The sequence below is a fragment of the Pyxicephalus adspersus genome, chromosome Z (assembly GCF_032062135.1).
Source record: "Pyxicephalus adspersus chromosome Z, UCB_Pads_2.0, whole genome shotgun sequence".
NCBI lineage: Eukaryota > Metazoa > Chordata > Amphibia > Anura > Pyxicephalidae > Pyxicephalus > Pyxicephalus adspersus.
The window spans coordinates 76,768,490-76,790,868 of record NC_092871.1 but is presented as its reverse complement, the minus strand read 5'-3'; the positions used below and the strand labels follow the sequence as shown (position 1 = coordinate 76,790,868).

The 22,379-nt window shown below is 37.7% G+C and overlaps 1 protein-coding gene across 4 annotated transcripts in view; it reads left to right on the top strand.

Annotated features, from left to right (window-relative positions):
• Window positions 1-1,716: 1,716 nt before the first annotated feature.
• Window positions 1,717-22,379, top strand: part of LOC140344240 (rho GTPase-activating protein 4-like) — a 116,202-nt gene continuing 95,539 nt past the window's right edge. For 3 of the 4 annotated variants that reach the window (XM_072431264.1, XM_072431262.1, XM_072431263.1), the window contains exon 1: window positions 1,717-2,359. In XM_072431264.1, the coding sequence (XP_072287365.1) occupies window positions 2,299-2,359 (61 nt within the window). In that variant the 5' untranslated portion in view covers window positions 1,717-2,298. The remainder of the gene's footprint in view (window positions 2,360-22,379) is intronic. The other variant, XM_072431261.1, reaches the window with a different exon arrangement.

Here is a 22,379-nt window from a genome sequence, read left to right as displayed (position 1 = left end):
TGCCAGTTTGCTGGTCTTCCTACGGCTGACCATACAGGGGTCAATTTTCTTATTTAATGGCAGCCTATTTGATAATTTGATTGAATTGTCCATGGATCAGTTCTTTATTTCTGAGTTCAACCAATTAAAAGTGATTGATATTGATAGTAAAATGGAAAGAAGCTTTATAAAGGTTTGATAAAGGTTTTGATTAAGGTTTGATAAAGATAAATTGAAAGGTTGCAAACTTTCAGTTGGTCATACAGTGACAGGATTGTAATACTTACTTACTGTATGATTACACATAATTGCATTTTGTAGCATGTATGTTATGCTTATACATATTCATTATTGGATTGATGGAGTGAAATGATAGTAATCACTTTGCAATGCAATCTTTAACAAAGAATCATTAGTAAAGATATGAAAGTGCATCAACTGAAGTGTGTGGCAGTACAAAAACTTGGTTTTCTATCAACAGATGGCATTCATTTTAAACAAGTTGGTTGAAATAAAAATCAATTGATATGATATTTAGCTTGATAAAGCCGCATACACACAGGCAATATTAGTCAGTGGAAAGGATCTTTCACGATCCTTTCCCACAACTGAGGACTACACGATGCATGAACGAGTGCTGTACAAACATCTCCGTTCTGCTCTACGAAGAGGGGAGGGGGAGAATGACAGAGCGGCACCCTGCTGTGCACTCTCCTACTTCCCTTGCATTAGGATCCTTAGTCGTCCATCGTCCGTGGATCCCCCAGGACGGTCGTTCGGACGATGGACAACAGGCGTTGTACACACGCCAGATTCTCGGCCCTGAGCCGATTATCGGGCGAGAACCGTTGGACGTGTGTACGTAGCTTAAAGAGATCAGAAAAAGAATTTACTGTGGATCAGTGGCAAACAACCAATTTCCCTATCCTTGATCAGTCGTGGATATATCAGACATATTGGTAAATATTGCTCAAAAGTAAACATTTTATGCCCTGCGTACAAAGGGATAAATAACATCCAACTAATGTTCCAATCACTATTTTGATTGAAATCATTCATATTTCCCTTTCAACTGATATGTAATATTAAACAGATTTGCCTTTCAATTGATATGTAATATTCAACTGTATATATATAAAATATACCTTTATATCAATATATATATATATATATATATATATATATATATATTAATATATACCAATATAAAATTTGCCTTTCAATTGATCAAATATTGATTAAAAAAAAGGATCACATTGGTTGGTCAAATGCAAACCTGGCAACTAATCTGTCTATGTGCCTTTAGCCTGCTCATGCAGCAAAAGATCAGATCTCAGTCTGCCTAATGTGACACCAAAGGTCAGATTATAAAATAAAGAGAATAGTAATATGAAAAAAAACAAACCCTGCAAGATTTGATCAGAATATTGTATCCTTTGTTCTAACACAAGTGTAAATATTCTTTCATCTTTTCATGCCATGGCACCAAGGCTTTTTAAGCATCCTGTGTCCTTTCCATTGTGTTAGAACAAGGATGAGCTGTCAGGCAGGGACTACAGAACCCACAATGCCCCATCTTTTAGCAATATGCTGTTGCATGCCATCTCCTCTATACATGATCAGCCCACAATTTCCTAGCCTGATTGGTCCATAGATGTGTGATGAAGAAAATCACATAGTGTGAGATGCTGCTGACCTAAGGGGAGTGGTGGGGGTCACACACAGACACAACTAGCAAAGATTCCTGCATTTACAGTCTTAATGTGGGTGCTTCATTAATAAATAATCTACACGAATGAAGAGGGAGGAGGCAGAGGTATTGGCTGATACAAAGGGGGTGCAATGGAGATCAGACATGCACAGGGGCAGGTATAGTTTCCTGATATATATATAGATATAATTAGGCGGATGGCTTCCTGCACTAGAGAGACAGCTGGGGACACACAGATTTAGAGACAGACATCTATCTGTGATCGCACAGAGACAGCTGAAGGGGAGGAGGGGGCGGTGCCTGGGTGCTGCTTAGCTCTGTGCATTGCACTCAATGCAGCTGCAAGTCGTGCGGTCACTGCTGCACCGATCACTGAACGCCGCTTGCCGCATCGCACCGACAGCCCCGCACTCATCACTGCCACCGACAACCCCAAAACTGCGCACAGCTCTTCCTTCCAGCATGCTTAGTAATCTAAGTGCCCAGCAGCACTAACCCCTCCTGGCACCCTCAGTCTTTTATTGCCTTGCTGTGGATGGGACTCCATCGATTGCTATTCTGATCTGCTGCTTACTATGAGTTGGCACTGACAGCAGATCTGCTGAAGGATGGCATCACACGGGAAACCAAGGAAAGAGCGAACTGCAGACTATGAAAGTCAGATTAAAGGTAAGGCACCCTGCACAAAGGTGTTATTGTACATTGAAGCAATTGTGCTGTGTGAATGTACAGCTCTGTCACTAAGTCAGTACATATCAATCACAGGACTGGAATGCATTGTGCTGCTAGGGCTGTCCTGACACTGCAGCTCTCTGTGCATAGTACTGCTTCTCTCTTCACTGGGCTCTGATTATACACAATCATATGGAATGTTTCATTTATCTTTTTCTAATACATTTGACAAAACTCTTTATTCTAACCAGCAATGCATGCATCACATATAACAGTGTAGGTATTCCTGCAAAAATACCATTAGATTAACACCCTAATGACTAAATGGTGGCTACATAAAATAAAATACATTTTTATATCTGTATATATACATATATTAATCAACACTTGTGAATATTATCATCTATACAACCTAATCGCTGTATAGGACCTGCAATAGATTACTATTTCTAAATGCATGCAGTACAATACTCAATAACTATTCCTTCTATTACAAATAGCAGCTTAGGTAATGGTACAGAAAAGCCAGAAAAATAAAGCTTCATAGCAAAATAGTTCCTGTGGTAAAATACAAGATTGTTTTAACTAATTTATCATTTCTCAATGATATCAAGCATGCCGCACAGAATAACACAACGCCGCAGTCATTCTCCTTACTATAAGCTGGTTATGTTTTGGTTGAGATCCTTTTTCCAAGTAACTCCAGGTTTAAGAATGTTTATGCGTGGATATATTTTACACATTCTTAGGTACATTTTTACATCTAGTACTTTTTTTTTTGTTAAGGTTAAATAATGGCTACTGGAAAATTCAGTATGTAAAAAAAAAAAAAAAAATAAGATGTAGAATTGTGTGAAGTCGGCCATATATTATGTGACAATCGAAGCACAGAATATAACTGGGTATTAAGGATTTAAAGTAAAGATAACAGACATTTGATCCAGGGAATCAGGAAGGAATATTTTCCCCTGTTGAAGCAAGTTGTACCAGGGTTTTTTTTGCCTTCCTCTGGACCAACTATGTCCTATAGGGTTTTATACCTGGGATATGTTTATTTCCCTAGTGGTTGAACCAGATGACATGTCTTTTTTCAACCTAACCTACTATGTAACTATATGTAACTGTACAATGTGTGTGCAAATGTGACTGCAGGGTAATTATCACTATATACGTGTTGATAACTCTAAAGAAGATTGTACAATCAGATTGCAACATGTACGGGTAAAGGATGTTGGACTATTATGTGATGTAAGGGCCTAGGAAGGGCTTATTCACATGTCTCCGGTGCAAAGTGTTGCAGTGCCATTATTTTTCAGTTGCACCCTAGTGAGTGAACCCAATGAACCTTGATGCACTTGTGCTACAGCACAATATAAAATATACTATTGCACTACCGGTATGATGTGTTGGTGAAAAAAGCTACATGCTTGCTTTTTTGTCCATTCTGATCCAATCCTAATATTATTATTATTAATAAACAGGATTTATATAGCGCCAACACATTACACACAGCATGCACAAAACATTACACCCCATTAAATGGGGGTTGCAAATGACAGACGGATACAGACAGTGACACGTGAAGAGGAGAGGACCCTGCCCCGAAGAGCTTAAAATTTAGGAGGAGAGAAGATGGGTAGACAAGTTTGAAAAAATTTGTTTTGAGTGTTCTCCTAAATGAGCAGAAAGTAGGAGCAAGCCAAATAGGAAGAGAAAGACCATTCCAGAGAGTTGGGGCAGCTCTAGAAAAGTCTTGTAACCGTGCCTGTGATGAGGTTATGAGTGAGGAAGCCGATTTATTTATTACACATTGGCACGTGACATAATGCATGCAAAAATGCATTTACACACCCCTTTAGAATGGCACAGTGGTAATGTGTTCTTAAGTAAATAATTAAATTTCTTATTCATTCTTATAGACCTCCACACTACATAATTGTTGGAAACAGTAAAAAAGGCTGCACAATGAAATTGTAACGTTAATGTTCAGCTTTAAATTTTGTTTTAGGTAGAATATAAAGCTTTCGTTCTCACATTGTTTTAAAGGCTGTGTTTCAGCTAGTGATATATTCCCTCACTTCCTGTCTTGATGAGTTCAGTTCTCTGTTGGTTTCCAAAGATATCTATGGGGCCATTTGTTAATACAGGAGACCAGAGATGGCCCCAAACTATAGAGATCAGCTGCACAGGTATCAGGGAGATTTCAGCTGCACAATGTAAAGATTGTGGCAGTCCAAGGCCTTAAATATGCATCAAAGATGATGGAGGGGGTTATTTGATATATGAAAGTATGATTATCTTTTAAATCTTCTAAATTAAATTAATTGATAGTTGTCATGCCTCTTTGGCAAGAAAGACACTTTTGTACCACAGACCCAACCACCCGCCCACCCACCGGCCCAATTCACAGTGGTTCCATTTTAGGACCCAGTGGTAAATTAAGTTCCAGATAAGCACCTCTAGCAATAAAAATTAAAAATGTAATATCTGTATGAAGTTTTAGAAGTTTTAGGGCTTAGATATTAAATGTGTGTGTAGCGTTAGGCATAAGTAATCCATCCTTCCCATCACGCTTCTTCAGCTGCTTCTCTTTGTAGTTTTCTTCATTGGCTTCAATCTCACCTTCATCTCTCCACAGTTCTTGTCCCACTTACCTTTCTGACCTGATATTAAAATACTCCCCCAGCGCTCTCTTCACTCCTCCAATGACCTACTATTGACTTCCTCACTCATAACCTCATCACACGCACAGCTCCAAGACTTTTCTAAAGCTGCCCTGACTCTCTGGAATGGTCATCCTCATTCTATTCGCCTTGCTCCTACTTTCTGCTCATTTAAAAGAGCCCTCAAAACCCTTTTTTTCAAACTTGCCTACCCGTCTTCCTCTGTCTCCTAAACTCTTACTACTTCCCACCATTCCATATCTCCCCTTCTATTGTTTGTTACGTCCCCCACCGCCTAGATTGTAAGCTCTTCGGGGCAGGGTCCTCTCCTCCTCCTGTGTCACTGCATCTATCTGTCTGTCATTTGCAACCCCTATTTAATGTACAGCGCTGCGTAATATGTTGGTGCTATATAAATCCTGTTTAATAATAATAATAATATTAATAATAATGGGCATCTAATGCTCCCAAAAGTGTCAAATGCCCATTTTTTTTTATAGCAGCAGAGCTTGAAAAGAAGAAGGTAGGAGACCTGGGCTTTCTTTTGCCTGGATTATTGCTTTAAGGCATGTATATCTCTACTCCATCAGCAGCTGTAGGCTACATGATATTATAGTATTCATCTATGTAATTACATGACAATAAAGTCTATCTTTGATTAGTTACCAAAGCCATAACCTATCGAGAAAGATACTTTATATATCAGATACTAGAGATAGATACTATATATCAGGTTGTGTGTTATGTTTACTGGCCCTGTAGACCAACCCATTAAAACCTTATTAAACACTGAAAATTATAAAAAGGAAGAGCCTAACCTGATTTGTATTGCATACTCATAGACCATTTCCTGGACATGACAAGTATATGTCACAGTAAAAAGCTTGCAGGGAAAGTGAAAGCTGAACGTGTGGCCTTGAGAGCCAGGAATGATCAACTGACCTTGAAGCAAAGTTTTAGATAACATGACCAGTTTGTTTCTTAAACTGGGAGACCAAACACATATTGCCTGAAATTCACAAGATATTTTAATGGGCTAACTCCGTTTTTAAGAAGTTGTGTATGCTGGCTTGTGTATAGTAATGTGTCCTACATTTGCTTGTTCCTTTTGTATTGTAAGTGACTCTCTATTTTTTCTATTGTCAGAACTTGAAACACATTAATACTTATTTATCCCTCCACCTGTTCTGGTAAACTCCCCTGGGTTAAAGAAGGAACTTTTCTCCAGGATCTTCTAGATCTTGTACTTTTTTCGGGTGTGTTTCAGGTGGAGGAATCCATATTCCCTATGTCAGCATCTGACACTTCCATGTGCATTGATCTTTGTTCAAGCCTTGATTTTTATTTCAGTGGAGTATGGTTGTGTCTATTGAGAGTATGTCATCCATGCATATTGAAAAGTTGCACTCAATTTACTAATATGGGTGATCATTTAATTTTTCTAAAATCTGAATGGGCTTCTGATTTCTCCTTATCAATGTCATTTCCTTCTGCATTCTCTGTAAACTAAATTGGCAGAGCAAGATCCTTTGTACTGGCTGTGGCAAGTGAATGATTTAGGAACTATTTAAGGTGCTGCTAACAAAAAATAGGGGTAAACAGCAAAGGTTAACTTGATTACTTCCGTTTCCTTCTTTAAAGCCAGGAAAAGTCTGGTGATGTTTGTGCCAACCCTTTTTACTCAGAGACTCAGAGAGTTATATTAGGCATACACTTGATCCAGAAAAAAATTAGTATCTGTGTATCTAATTGAAAATCAGAAGTATTAAATAATTTATCAGCTTGAAGCAATAGATATCAAACAGATTTCAACAGAATTCTAAACAAAATCGTTAGGATATTTGCCACCACTACCCTTCTTCAACCTAATAAAGGATAAGGCTGTCCGGCCATCGATGGCCCAACGTTCCTGCCTGCATTTTATTGGTTAAAACCAATGGATTTCCTAATCAATTATATTTTGCTGAACATTGATCAAGAAATCTCCTTGTTTCTAATGAATATTGGTTTGATCCGATGTTTTCATTTAATGTCTAATTTATTAAATTAATGTGCCTAGATGCAGGCAGAAGCAAACTATAGGCAAGGTAACAGCTTTGCCCCCCCTTCCATTTATTGACATTGATCCGATTTTTAGTAGGCGCAGAGACGCTGTCAATGTGCAATGTTAGTACTGGAATAGCACTTCCAGTCAGACACCAACCAGCCATGTAAAGTGACAGGTGCTCAGCTTTGATCACTTGTACTTTCCGTGGTTGTAGCTTTGCGCCATTGGCATCAAGGCTTCTGCCTAGTTTGCCTTATAAATAATCTAGCTCTAGATACAAATCGTGGGCCAAGCTGGCGAAACCTGCAGTTATAGGCTACAGATATCTTATTTCATATAAGTAGCATGCTAATGCATGTGAACACATTGATAAGATTAGATTTATGAAGCTAATTACTTAGTCACATGTATAAATTCACTGATTTTCTGTGGACTGTGGCTGAGATAACTTCTACATATTTAACTTCTGCCTTGCTTTAGATAGCGGGTACATGCCTTTGTTCTTTCTTGTCTGAAATAGCAAGTAAATGTCTCAGTACTGCCTCTTTCTCACTGTGTTGCATCTTGATAGTCCAAAGGTATTTTGCAATCAATGTCATCCAAACACAATTTACAAATTACCAGTTTACCAGAATAGTAAAATATCTGATTTCCAATACATTTTAGATGTGGGTTATGGTGCATTCCCATTTAAGGGTAATGCACCCAATGCACATGTACAGTGTAATGCAACACATCTGTGTCATAGCTCGTCGCAGAGCACAGATTCCTATACTATACTAGTGCTTCTGTGTGCTCAAAAACATGTGTGTTATGGTGTGAATGAGATAGTTCTGCAGCATGAGAACATGGTACATGGTACATCTCATTTCTACGTTTCTCTGGACATAACTGATACTGGGACCCATTTAATGTGCAGCATAACCTTTGTGCAATTTGCTTGTCTGTCACCTTAAGGTAACGCACCAACCTTTACATAAATTCTCTCAGCAAGATTTGTTTGAATATCAATTGCATTACCATACATTTAATATTCTTTGTGATCAATCAAAATGCAAATAGATCATTACATTTTCACTTTATCAATCTCCTAATTACCGTATATACCCGAGTATAAGCCGACTTTTTCAGCACCCAAAATGTGCTGAAAAAGTCACTCTCGGCTTCTACTCCAGTCAGGTGCATGGGTCCCTCCAGAAAAGCACCCTTTCTGGCAGCCGCGTCCAGCAGTTTCTGTCCCCTGATGACAATGTCATCAGGCTGCGGTGGAAATACGCTGGCCGCAAAAGATGGTGGGGGTATGCCGGTGTTACCGTGGCTACACGCCGGAGTAACTCCATCACCAAATTCAAAAGTACATAAAACAAGAAAAAAAAATGATTTACCTTGATCCGCTGTCATCCCATAGCATCCTGCTGGTCCCCGCAGCTCCTCCGAACACGTCTTCTGTCTTCACCTGCCGAATGCAGAGGCGATCTCCAGGGTTTCCCGGTGACGTCAGTGTGAGCGGGAAATCCAAATAATTTTGTATCTGATTCAATATAAAATAGCTGTATTGAGTCCAATACAAAGAAATCTTTATATAATATATATATATACATATATATATATATATATATATATATATATATAATATATATATATATATATATATATATAATATATATATATATATATATAATATACATATATACATTATACATTTTTTATTTAAAGTTTATTAATAAATTTAATAAATATTGGGCATTATCCGGTGAGTTATGCCTAAGAATTATAGGCCTACAACGTAAAAAAAGTTTCCATGCAAAAAAATGTAATGCTTTTTGTGTGGAAATATGGACAGAATTAGAATGCTAGGGTGTTATAGTGGCTGAATGCAGTACTGCTTTGTACTGCTTTCAGCCACTTTTTCCGGACAGAATCATACCGCCAAGGAGTTTAAAGAGAAATTAGTGGTTAGATACAGTAAGTAGTATACCTACCTAACCACTAAATTCTCACCATGGTATTTGTTTACCGTATTATGGCTGTAATGGCCGTATTATGCAATTTTATTGGTAATTATTTTGAATATTGAAACTTGCTAGTAGTCAATCAATTTTTCCTGTTTTCAAAGGTAAAAAATGGTACCTTGGCTTATACTCGGATTGACTTATACTCAAGTATATACGGTAATAAAGTGTATTTGGTTCTGCATCAAAATTTGATTGAGCAGAATCAACTTGCAGATACTTCTGCTATCAACAAAAATTCTCTGGCTCTACAGGATTCTTTTGATTCTACACTTGATATCTATTACTCTCTGCTGATTCAATACAGAAAAAAAATTGATTTATGGTGGATTATTTTTTAAAATAATTGAATGCACTGTTTGATTAAATGGGAAAATAACTAGTGTTTGGCAAGCCTTACATCCTTTGATTAAAGAGTGATATTCTCAGGATCAGAGTTACTAATGGTCTGTATTAAAAGCTCATTCAGATTCCAATCTCCAAAGTAACCCATATAGTATAAGGTTTCTGTGACAATATTGCCAACAGCACAGCCTCCTTCCTATTCCTGCTGTATCATACAATGCAGGAAAAAAATGGTGGGGTAGCAAGATGGTTCAAAACGGTTTAATGTCACTATATACTGGTTTGTACTAGCAATAATAAAACAGTGAAATGAATACCAAACTAATACTTAATCCCTATAAATCACTTACATATGTTCATGTGTACATTGTATTCATTAGATTTCTGTTGAATTATGTCACACACATGATATCATTTTTATAAATTACATCAAAATTCATGAGGTATTTTTTCAGTTGTGATTAATCACAGTACACATTGAAATGAACAGATATGGAAATGTATTTTGGGAGGAGAAGTGTTAGCTTTAGTGAAAAGAGTACAATGAATTATGGCCAAACTCCAGGTTTTGGGAGTATTTTTTTTTCAATTGCTCCCAGCTTGTTTAAATTGTAAGTATAGATTATACTGCTCTACTGCAGTGTTGTTTTCTGCATGCATTGCCTATCAGACCTGTTCCTGGTCGATGTCAATTTCGGTTCATACTTCAGGTGAAGGTGTACTGATTCACTGGGGTGCTGAAGTATGGGGAATGTGTCTTTATTTGTACATCATAAAATAATATCAACCAATATTTTAGTACCTTGCAGTTCTGACAAAGGGACCCTGCAAGGTCCCAAAATGTTGGCTGGTGATATTGTTTCTATGATGTCTAAATAAACACAAACCATATTCATCTGAAATCATTGTTCTGAAAAGGACAAGAAGTGCTGTGTGCAGGATGGAAGCTTGATGGGGAGCAGTTTGCATGACCAGGGTACAGTATAAGAAGCCATCGCTGCTGGAATCACCAATTATTTCCTCCACCCCCAAGACCTTACCCCAATAAAAACAAATACACCTGCGTTGGAAAAAATTGGCCACAGCAGCCCTTTTATTAACGTTATCTTTTTAACATCATATATTTTTTTTAATAATAAAACCAGTCTCCCTTTTAACATCACAAACCATTTCAAGTATAACAGGAAAAAACACTTCCTATAAGTCCATGAAAGTCACCGAATCCTCCTGCCTTATTCAGTTGTCTCCGATCCACAGCCAGGCCCCCAGCCGTTCATACGCCGCCTCGTAGACAGTTAGCAGATCTCCCTCCTCTCAAAACGTAGCCTCCACAACAACCAAGTGTCATGCAAGGCAAACCTTACCATCCAAAACCTTTTTGGGTCCCATCTCCCCCATATTCACCATTACCCCAACTCTAACTTTCAGGGACCCAAAAGAACACGCCTCCCCAGCTGCCATGACAATAGCCCCTCAAACGCACTTAATATTAGGGAGGGAGGGTGGGAAATGCTGCCCCCCACCCCACAGTCCCCCTTTTTAAAACCTGCTCTTTTCCCCTCCCTTAGCCAGCCTCCCACCATTCGTCAACTCAAATTCTCCCGCACTTTTTTCCCCGCATTTTTTTTTTTTATTTAACCCCTGCATCTCTGTCTTCCCTACTCCCCTTGTCATGAGGCCTTGCGCCCACTCTCCGCTTCGGGCCTGCTTGACTTGCAGAAGAAATATTTTGCTAAACACAGACTGAGCTCTTTCTGCAAGCTCTTGTAGCTCTTTAATGACCAAGACAAACTCTGCAGTTGTTTCTTTTTGCATATCAAAGCACAGCTTGCTCCAGAAGTTAATGAATGTCTAGGCTCCATAAAGTTTTTTTTTGCTTTGTTTGTGATTAACTCACAGTGAGTTTTTTTTACAGTAACTGACACCATGCTGCCTAATAATATGTTGAGACAAACATCTGTCCTAATTGCATTTATTAAAAAAATGTACCTGTTCCCACTTACATACAAATTCATCTTAAGAACAAATGTATGTAACCCGGGGACTACCTGTATTCCTAAATTATATCAGAACTGTTTTTTCAGCAAATTGACTTTGAGGTCAAATTATTATAAATTCACTTCTTGGGGTTGTATCATCACATTAGGCCGGGCTCAAAGAAACTATGCAAAGAATGTGGAACCACTGTAGAATTTAGTACCACCCATTGCTAAAGGAGAAAGAAAGGCCAGATTTGTTATGGATTGGTATATAATTGAGGAATAGGACAAAAAATCCTAGAGTTGGGTTTTAATAGGTGTATGGTAAAAATTATGTCAGTAGGGTAATGATTTAAATGGGTTGGAGTGTGTGCTGGAGTAGTGTTCCTAGTTCAGTTTATACATAGTCCTAGCCCCTGTAGCATTTTCCTAATGCCTTATCATAGTGGTATGTATTGAAAAAATACAAGTCAGTGAGTAAAAATGTATGACAGTGAACAGGCCATATTGAGTAGCTTTTTAATGATTGTTGTATTTTGGCACACCCGACCTGTTTGTCAGAAGCTGCATCCCTGGATTATTGCAAGTTCATATTCAATGTTTTGTCTGCTTTCTTAGTTTTAATAAATGTGCTGGTTTGTAAATGGATTAAATCCTACACAAGTGAACGAATAAGTGATATATGTTCCTGTCTAGATGTAAATTATTAACTGGAAATTCATGCATGCAAACTAAGTCCATTTCACCCTTGTGTATAAAATCAATTAGCAGGATTTATTTTTAACTCCATGTTTCTTTATTAGTAAAGCCTTTATACCTTATTAATAAAAGCTTATGTTCAGCACCTCTTCCAACAGTGGTATGGATAATGGTGTTTTTAAAAAGAATGAAAAAGAATACAAGTGACAGAACTTGTGAGTGGGTGTGTTGTGCAAATATGCAAATCACTCTAATTAAGATGCTTATATGACTATATCCAAGAAAGAAACAGTAGTCGAAGAAATTTATTACAATTAAAATAAAAAAAATATTAATCAAGATGTACTGAGTATTGGGAATCTGGAAAAAATTACCAATAATATACTAGCGTGTTTGAATAATTTAAAATAAATTCAGATATTTATTTGAATGCTTTTAACTTTTATTTACTTTGAACAAAATCTCTTTATCTATATTGTACATAGAATGCTAAAAATAATCCCTCTTCTAGAAGGTCTGTCCCTCTTATGGAACCAGGTCTAGATATTTCCTCCTCAATTGTAAAAACAGTCTGGTATGTAAAAATAAAAGTCCTATTGAAAAGGTCAGGCCACCAATAGCACTATTTTAGTAACTGTGAGAGCCTCTGCAAAAAAAATCACCTAATGTCCTTTTATATGTCTCTAAATGCAATTTTTTTTAAACTCTGTTTATGTTCACCTTTACATGTCCCAGCACCTCATGTTGTGTTCTGCATAATATTATTAGGCACAGAGTTTTCACCAATGGAGTGAATGGAAAAAAAACGTCAGCAGTATTCTTATCAATGTACCTTTCATCCTGAAATTCTTAAAAATTGTAGAACCCTTCCTGGTACAATAGGGAGCTTTGACACTAGTTGCCTACAGTTAATCAGGTTGAAAAAAAGTCCATGGAGTTCAACTACAAAGAAAATAAATAAACATAAACCAGAAAACAGATAATCCAGAGGAAGGTGAAAAGCATAAAACATGGTTCAAAAACAAAAGCCTTAAAATTGTATATCTGTGGCTTGAAATTTAAGGAACTGCTGCACCTGACAGCTAGTCAAAATTTGGTGGTTTAATTGCTATGCAACTCACTGTTCTCCTTGCTGAAGGCTCTGATAAAGGAAGCATAGCCTGACCGCTAACAAGATATCTTTTCTCAAACAAGATTCATCAAATGGTTGCAAGGGGTTCCTTGAGCAATCACCATTTTCTTTTTAAACTATCAAATGAGTAACTACAAAAAAAAGATATTCACAAAATTTTAGCTGGGCTGTGTAAAATAGGCATTCTTGCCAGTGACAGCTTATGTAAGTGTCAATCTTTCCATTGACCAACATTTGACCTTTCTCTTACTGACCACCAGTAAATTGCTTCCTCTTGCACTGACCACCAATAATTGGGGCCATACTGACCACCATTGAAGTAGTCCCTTCTCTATGGATCACCAATGTAAGTAATCATTACATTGACCCTTAATGTAAAAGGGAACATCATTGACTAATATTTCTATAGGGCAGATCTCCCCTGACCACCATTGGTAAGGAACACTAAAATTCTGTTTGCATTTCTTTCTTGGTCACGTGATTGTTAGCTTTATTTCAATATCATTGCTGAAAAGGATTTTGTCATATATACTGCATTGTCAAATGTTCTTAAAGCGGAACTAAACCCAACATAAAAAAACACACTTACTTTTAATACTGCAGATCCGTTGGGAGGTTTCTTTTTTTGGGTCCAACGTGGTCCCTGTATCTGTCTTCAGCTGACATCTTCTTCTCTTTTCTTTATTGTTCTTCTTCCTGCATCACATGCGTAGAAGGAGCCTTTTTTTATTGAAAAAAAAAATTGCCCATCTCACATATGCGCAGTGAGATGGACAATCTTTTTTCCCCACCAATGTCACCCAATCTGGCACCTGCGCAGTGCAAGATCGGGTGACATAGATAGGGAAAAAAGATTGTTGATCTCACTGTGCATTTTCATTAATAAAAGGGCTCCTTCTGCACATGCCCTGATCTCGCACAAAACCCTTGCAATGGTGCTACTCCTGCACTGCAATTTTATAAAAAAAAAAAAAAAAGTATACTTACTCAAGGAAGTAAAAAGGAAGTATGGAAGTAAACCCAAAACAAACAAAAAAATACACTTACCTTCAATCCCGCAGAGCAGTCGATCTTGTCGGAGGGTTCTTCAATTGGCTCCCGCATCGTCCCGGCACCCATCTTTGGGCCGGCGCGCCAGCTGCCGCCATCTTCTCTCTAGGTTCTTTTTCCTACACCACCTGATTCAGGCGCGAGATCGGGTGATGTAGATGGGAAAAAAACTTGCCAATCTCACTGCACATGCCTGAGATCAGCAATTTCTTTCCCTTTTGGCAAAAAGGCTCCTTCTTTCATCTAGGGCAGGGATCAGCAACCTTTACTATCAAAAGAGCCATTTTGCCTCCTCTTCCACTAAAGAAAAATAGTCTGGAGCCGCAAAACATATAGGGAATCCCCCTCCTCCGCAGTGTCTTGGGAGGAAGGGGATCCCCCATCAGAGATCTCCCCGCGGCAGCCGAAGGGAGCCACAACAAGGAGGCTGAAGAGCCGCATGCGGCTCCAGAGCCGCAGGTTGCAGACCCCTTATCTAGGGCATGGCAGAAGGAGCAACCAAGAGCCTCCTGGGATGCATGACGTACGTATCCTGGGAGGCTTTGCCGCGGCAATCAAGACAGAAAAGGGCAGTACTGCACCCTTTTTAAAAAATAAATAAATAAAAATACATTTTTACTTTAAATAGGCGGGTTGTCTACCCTTTTTTGTAAATTTTTTAGTTTAGGTCCGCTTTAAGTATGTTCTTGTCCTTAATCTTTTTTTCATTTTATGTTTCATCTTCTGTTCCCAATCTTTATATACAACTGGCAGGGGTTGCCTGAGAACTGAAAATTATTTGAAAAGTCCCTTTGTGTTCAAAAGGTTGTAAAAGGTTGATTTAGAGAAACAGTTACAAACAAAACCTGTTAAATCACTAATGAGAATAAGACAAGCTGAAAGTTGAACCCCAGGCAATAATGGTTACTTGTCCTTTGCTCTCTGCTTGTCTTTTTTGGGCGCAGCTTCCAGATTTTAGTTCCTCTTTAACACTCCAGCATCTATATTGTAACACAAATGGTAATAAAACTCCTAAATATGCACTAAGTTTATGAATACAACCCAACCACGTATACCACATCCAAGTGCAACATACATAGACACAGCAAGTATATATAACGTGAATGCAGCAATGAAAGCATAATGAAGCATAGTAAAGGTGCATAAGGCTGTAATGTGGAAATATTATTTTTGATCTCTGCCCTCAAGTTCTGTTAAGCATATCTAGAGGGAAAATGTACATTTCAGCTTGTTATAATAGGAAAAGTTTTAAAACCAGCTAATAAAATCTAACCTTCTCCTGGAAAAAGACACTAAAATGAGGGCACATTTAAACACTAATGGTCTGTGTCTTAAGGTAGACCATTCTTTATAAATGGGCTGCCACTGCAATGCGGCAGACCTTAAATAAAAAATAATATTTTTTAGTATGTGCATCATGATCTGCTGCGTTTTCATTGGCCACTAATTTATAGTGCCATTCATAATTTAATGCCTCTGCAATATACTACACTATAGTGTGCACACTGAAACTCTCCAAGACTGGGAAAGAAAGACTATGGCCAGTTTCATAAAATCATTTCCTATTATTTGCAATTTTTTTTAAATCCTTGACCAAATCCATTACAGGTTTGCTAGATCAGCGCTCGCCAACCTTTCTGGTCCTGCAGACCACTAAAATTACCAGCTTCTGACCACGCATGCACGGGGAGCCGTTGTCAATCAGAGGGAAGGAACCTCCCCTGTAGTGATGTCATAATGGTCATAACCCCACCCACTCTGCCATCACAGATATGAGCCTGTGATGGGAAAGTGAGTGGGTTGTGTCGTAAAACACAGCCCGCCCACTTCCCTGAGCCAGGAGATTTGCAAGGGGGACGTGGTCTGCAGCTCCGGCCGTGGCGTCCCCCCGGCAGGGTCCTTCTCCTGAACCCACTTAGGGGTACACTGGTCAGAGCCGCGGACCACCGGTTGGCGACTGCTGTGCTGGATCACCCAAGTTTACCTATTTCTGACTCCCCAGTATTAGAGAGCTTTAAGAAATCAGGCCTATTGTTGTACTGTGCAATAAAAATGTGTTTTACTAGGCATTACCACAAGAAGTCTAAATGGGAAACGTGATGTTTTTGACCATTTTTTAAGTGAGGGTTACATAATGAAAAGGAGAACAGACTGGTTGCTAGTAGAAGCATTGCTACTTTGTTGCCATGAATCAGTCTTTGGGGTAGAAAAATAGGGTAACTTTTCACAGACCTGATATGAACACATATTTAAAAATATGCTCACAGCCAGCTCTAACAATTATAAAATTGTTGTAATAGCTTTGTGTCCACTAATGTGTTCTGCATCTTTTCAAATGAAACTATTCTTCATAATGGTATGCAGCATACTATTAGACCGTAGGAAGTAAGCACATGATATCATACATTTTTTTGCACATGCATCAACGTTTTCAAAGTGTTTACATATGTATGGTATGAGTAAGCACTCGAGTTTAATCTGGAGAAATTTCAATGTAACTGTAGAACACAGCAGCTCATGGAGTGATTCATGCTTAGAAAAACAAGTATGAAGGCTGACAAGAATTATGTTGTAACACTTCAATTATGGAGAGTAGTTTATAGGGCTTACTACTTCTTTGTACATCTGCAGTATCTGAAATAAAATTTAAAGACCTGGGCAGCTACAGCCAGTATGGTAATGATGTCATAGTATGGCTTTAAATTATAAACAAAAATGTTTGCATTATTGAATCACACAGCAGCACACAAATGCACATAACATGCTTTGCCATGGTTCTGATAACATTTATGTTATTGCAGCACATTGGTAGGGATATGGGACACAGCAATGGGCTTTACAGAGCATTGTGTTTTGATTGATTTGAAACACCAATCTCCGTTCAAGTGCCCTGCCAAAGTCATTTGACTATCAAAGGGATCCCTCTGAGGCAGGAACACTTAAGGTTGTATAGGGCAGCCTGTTTTTTATGAATAGGATGCAAAATGCAGGGAAAAGTGGGGAGTAATCCTGTGGTGGTCCAGTGAACAGCAGAAAGAATATAAATGTGGTCCCTTATATTGTGAAGTAATATCAAATGTTAAGGTTTTATCCCCTGTGAAATATATTTATTTTAAGAACAGTAGTTTAATATTTTCAAGGCTTTCATCTATTCATGTATAAATCTTTACAGTAGAATTTTTAAAATATCAGAAAGTGAGGGCAGGAGGGGGAGAGGAGGGAAGGGGGGTTGGGGATAAGGGTACTTAGTATTGTCCCATATAAAGCCAAGAAGTGTACAATTGAGCCTCCCTCTTTAATGTTGATAATTGCAAAAAAATCGCCGAGAGGAAGCAAAAAAAAAAGAGGTTTGAGGCTCAAAGGTTTTGAGCCAAAGTGTAATGTATTAATATGTATTACATTCATACATATAAATAATCATCAAAAATCAAGCGTATACAATTGTTTGTGTTTTGTGTCTTGCCTAGTTCTGTTAGAAATCACAGAAGTAGGAAAGTTCACTAGACATGGTGATGCTAACACCGAAAATTGGAAACAATATTAAATTGAAAAGGTAGTAATGATATGACCGTATTTGCTGTATAAGTCCCCGACGTGTTTCGCCCACAATGGGCTTCCTCAGGGGTATATGACATTATACAATCGGTGGTCTATATATACAAAAAGATTACAAATTATTTAACATTAAAGATATCGACCGATATATATATATATATGAGTAAATACAGGCAATGATGGGTTTATTGCATATCACTATTGTATATTCACATATAAAGGAAGTCTATATATTTAAATTTATGGTCAGATATTAGTAAGGTAAAGAACTGAGTACCTAGAAACATATGGACAGGTGTTTAGATAATATTTAAAATTAAAGGAAACATCAGGTAGAGATTTAGTGCTTAAAACAGATGGTTCCCTATGGTGATGCTGGTAAGCTGTAACATTGTAATTGTCAATATATGCTTCAGTATAATATAGCTAGTATATCATAAAAAAATATATAATTGAGATGGTCAAAGGATAAGTATTTACTTTACAGTAGAATGATAGAAACAGCATTACAAAAATATCTGAAATCAAAATACTGTCACATCATGGTACCTACTGCAAAATCACAATAAATTTTTGTATGATATTCACTGGACAGGTCAGAGCCAATAGCCAAAGCAGATGCTCAAAATTTGTATATTCTAGTTCTCGAGTTCAAAATCAAAAAGTTGAATCTGACAATAAAAATTCAACATAAGGACAAATATAAAAACCTATAAAATGTTTTTTTTTCAAATGCTGGCCTCTGACTTTTTATGTAAGCCCCTGAACCCAGTATTGTCACCAAAATTGCTGGGGTAGGGGCTGATTAGGGTATTGTCTATTGAAACATTTCCCAAGTAAAAAGAAACAATTAGGTATTGGGGACGAGCAATTATTATGTTAATTAGCATCAGAATTAATCCTATTAGCATTTCAATGCTTGTATGTACAATAGGTTTTTATCCTATAGATGGAACATTCATAACATGATTGCAAGATGTCCTAAAAGGTAGGGGTACATTTTTAACCCAAAGAAGGTTAAAGCGTAGAAAAAATACACAATAGAAAAATTATATTTTTATTTAGATTTAATACTTTATACATTGTAATGGGTACTATACCCCCAAGATGACGATGGTAGAGAGATAATAATATTAAAACAAAAAAAATATTCTAATAAATTCCTATATTCTGAATGACAATTTTCACCTTTATATTGCACTAAAATCACAAACTGTTCTAGAGACAGAAAAACAAGGGAGGCGCAGCATGACGTCAGTGCAGTGTTAAGTTGTATGAGACAACCGTTACCAAGCGGTACGCTTCAGTATTGTTTCCACCATTACAACAGTCACCCCGCTCCGCCAATACCGATTCCCATCTGATTGTTTTATTTTATTTGTTTATTTCTCAGATGTTCTTTTAGGTAAATATGACCTAACTGTGTATTTTCTTTATCTGTTATATTTAATGACATCAAATAGTTTGATAACTATCATTTCTTGTTTGTTCTTAGATTCCAAAGAAAAAAAAAACATAATGAGTGGCAAAAAGCAAACAAATATTTTACATTTCTTTAGTAATACCAAAATAATGCAACTGATAATAGTAACAATAGTAATACTTCAATATAGTGCAATAGGTTAAGTGAAATGTGTGAAAGTGTCACATTTCCAGAATTTTTGTGATGGACTAAAGATGAAAACTTAATATATCTGGAATTATTGGGATGCTAATGAGTAACATTCTGATGCAATATCTTATATAATGTCTATACTGAAATTTCACATAATTTTAGTTGAATAAAAAATCTGCCCACCCTTACCACTGAGGTGTGTCAGGGAGAGCAGGGTGCTAAGGAATGGTTAGGTGAAACGAGGTGGCCCTGACTTGTTTTTGCCTCTAATGCTCATATTCAGTAAAATTAGAATAAGATTATTTGATACAGAATTGACAGGGAAAATTCAGCTTTAACCAAATACAGTGCCCAACCCAGAAATTTTTTTAAGCTGGGTGGGAAGAATTTTTAGGCATTTGGAAGCCCCTGAATTGTGACCCAACTAATCAGTAACCACCCAAAAACAGCCGGGTGGTAGCTGAAAAGTGCTGGGAGGTGCGCCTAGCTAAAAGTGTCTCGGGAGAACACTGCAAATAAGTTCTTCAAATATGAAGAAATGTTCAGGTTTAGTTCATGACTAAAGGAAAACTAGAAGCACAACTGTACTGAGTAATTTATTTTGTTTTTATTTATTTTAAGGATTCTTTGCACCACAAGCCATGTGCCTGCAATTACCCCATAAACAAACAAAATGTAAAAATATATTTCTAATGCCAGACAAGAGAGTTTATAATTCCTCACAAAATGGAAAGTGGATCTATTTTTTACTGGATGAATAAAAAACAAAAGTACTGAAATTAATTTCCTGAGCAAAATACTGCTTTGGGTTTCCTTTCATGATTTCACATAACTGTTGCTAACATATTCCAAAGCCTTTGATAACATGTTCTCTACAACAGAGGGAGGATCGGAGTTTAGATTGGTTGGCCTTGGCTTTTTTCTGCTTGAATTGCAATTTTAGGAAACACAGAACAACATTTTCTCCATCAAAATGAAATATTTCAGCAATTCTGTAACCCTGTATGGATCTGTTTACTAGTAAATCATGTTATAAATTTTGTAGAGTCCCTGTGCTTCCAGTGTAAGAAGAAATACATATTGTTTACTGTTAACATATTTTAACCTTCATGATGACAAGTTCTCCTCCTTAACCTGGGCCATATGAATAATATCATTGTAAGTCTGCAGGAAGAATCTGTCAGGAGTAATTCTGAGCTGAAGAGGCTTGATCTCTTCAGTTGTAGCACAATTTGGCGAGCTGGAGATGTTTGTGTGTATATGGTTTTAAACTCAGTAAACTATATTCCCAGTCTGCTCAGTATTGACATTTGGATTTGTTGCTTTAGTGATCATACTGTCAACGTTCATATGCAAATGGTACCAAAGCTGCCACCCAAAGAGCACAAAATTTCTTTGAGCTTGCATTGTTCTTTGTAACAAGAAACAGAACACAGGCTAAGTTTAGACTAACAGTATTTTAGTGCAGCAATTTCCGCAGTAACTGCTTGTTTTTTGACAGCATTGCAAACACCACAAATGGCTGCAAAAGCCTAGCAAGAAAGGTATTTTTTCACTTTTGTTTTTAAGCGTTTTTAAGCAAGCTGCACAAGTTTAAGTCCACAAAGGCAGTAGGGGCAGTAGAAAATCACTCCTGGACACTACTGGCGTAAGCCTGATACGCATGCATTTGTGCAGATGTCTGATTTACCATACATCCAGGCCTGGTATGAAAACTTTCATTTAAATCTATTACCTAATATCAACGCATGATTTTTATTAATAATAGCAGTGTTATCACTGCCTGTTCAAAGAGCGGAGCTAAGGGATGGATCCAGAATGCCTAACCACTACAGACTGTTTGCAGAAGACCACAGTGTGGGCAGAGACAAGACCAGTGCCCTGCACCAGGGGAGAAAATAGGGATGACTAGTCTTTAATACAGAAATTCCTGTACAGTTGCAGAGTTCCATGCTGGATTACTGCAAAAAAAAAAAAAATATCACACAAAGATTAAAGTAAGAATACCCATGCTTCTCATACTTAAACAATATTTGCTCCATTCCGGAGTTCAGTGTAGGCAAGTTTGAAAAAATGGGTTTTGAGTGCTCTTTTAAATGAGCAGAAAGTAGGAGCAAGCCGAATAGGACGAGGAAGACCATTCCAGAGAGTCGGGGCAGCTCTAGAGAAGTCTTGTAACCGTGCATGTGATGAGGTTATGAGTGAGGAAGTCATTAGTAGGTCATTGGAGGAGCAGAGAGAGCGCCTGGGGGAGTATTTTTTAACCATGTCAGAAATGTAAGTGGGACAATAACTGTGTAGGGATTTGAAGGCAAAGCACAGGAGCTTTAATATTTGAACAATCGTATCGTTACAGCATGTACAGAATTGTGCACAATACGACCGTTCAAGTATATTCGTTCATAATCGTTGATCGGTCGTAATCATTTGTTTGCTAACGATGATTATTGGAAGTGTGTACGTAGCTTAAGACTGCAAAGTTTTTAGGCTGATGTAAATGATTCGGTGCACTGGGTAAAGTACTGCAAGGGTGTTGGCACCTGGTACGACAAAAGTGGGCAAATTCAAAGCTTGTTACGGATGAATTCATAAATGAGTATTTTCCTTTTTACAGTACAATGTGTATATGTGTAACACATCTGTTGCATCAAGTACTAGTGACAGGAAGTGACACACAGATCACTTCCCGTTACGCTTCAATCGTGCTTACTCAACTCCCTTTTACTTAGCACACCAAGTGCTTTCAGCCATCCAAATAGGGCATGATTTTACCTTGTAAAACATAACTTCTGGTATTGACGGGCCTGCCTTGCAAGCCTCAGAGTATTTCCAGTCACTGTGTAGTGCAGCTTCCCTTTTCACCTCTCATATTGGCCTTCTGTATCCAAAAGCAGAACTAATTGTGTTGCATAGAGCGAGC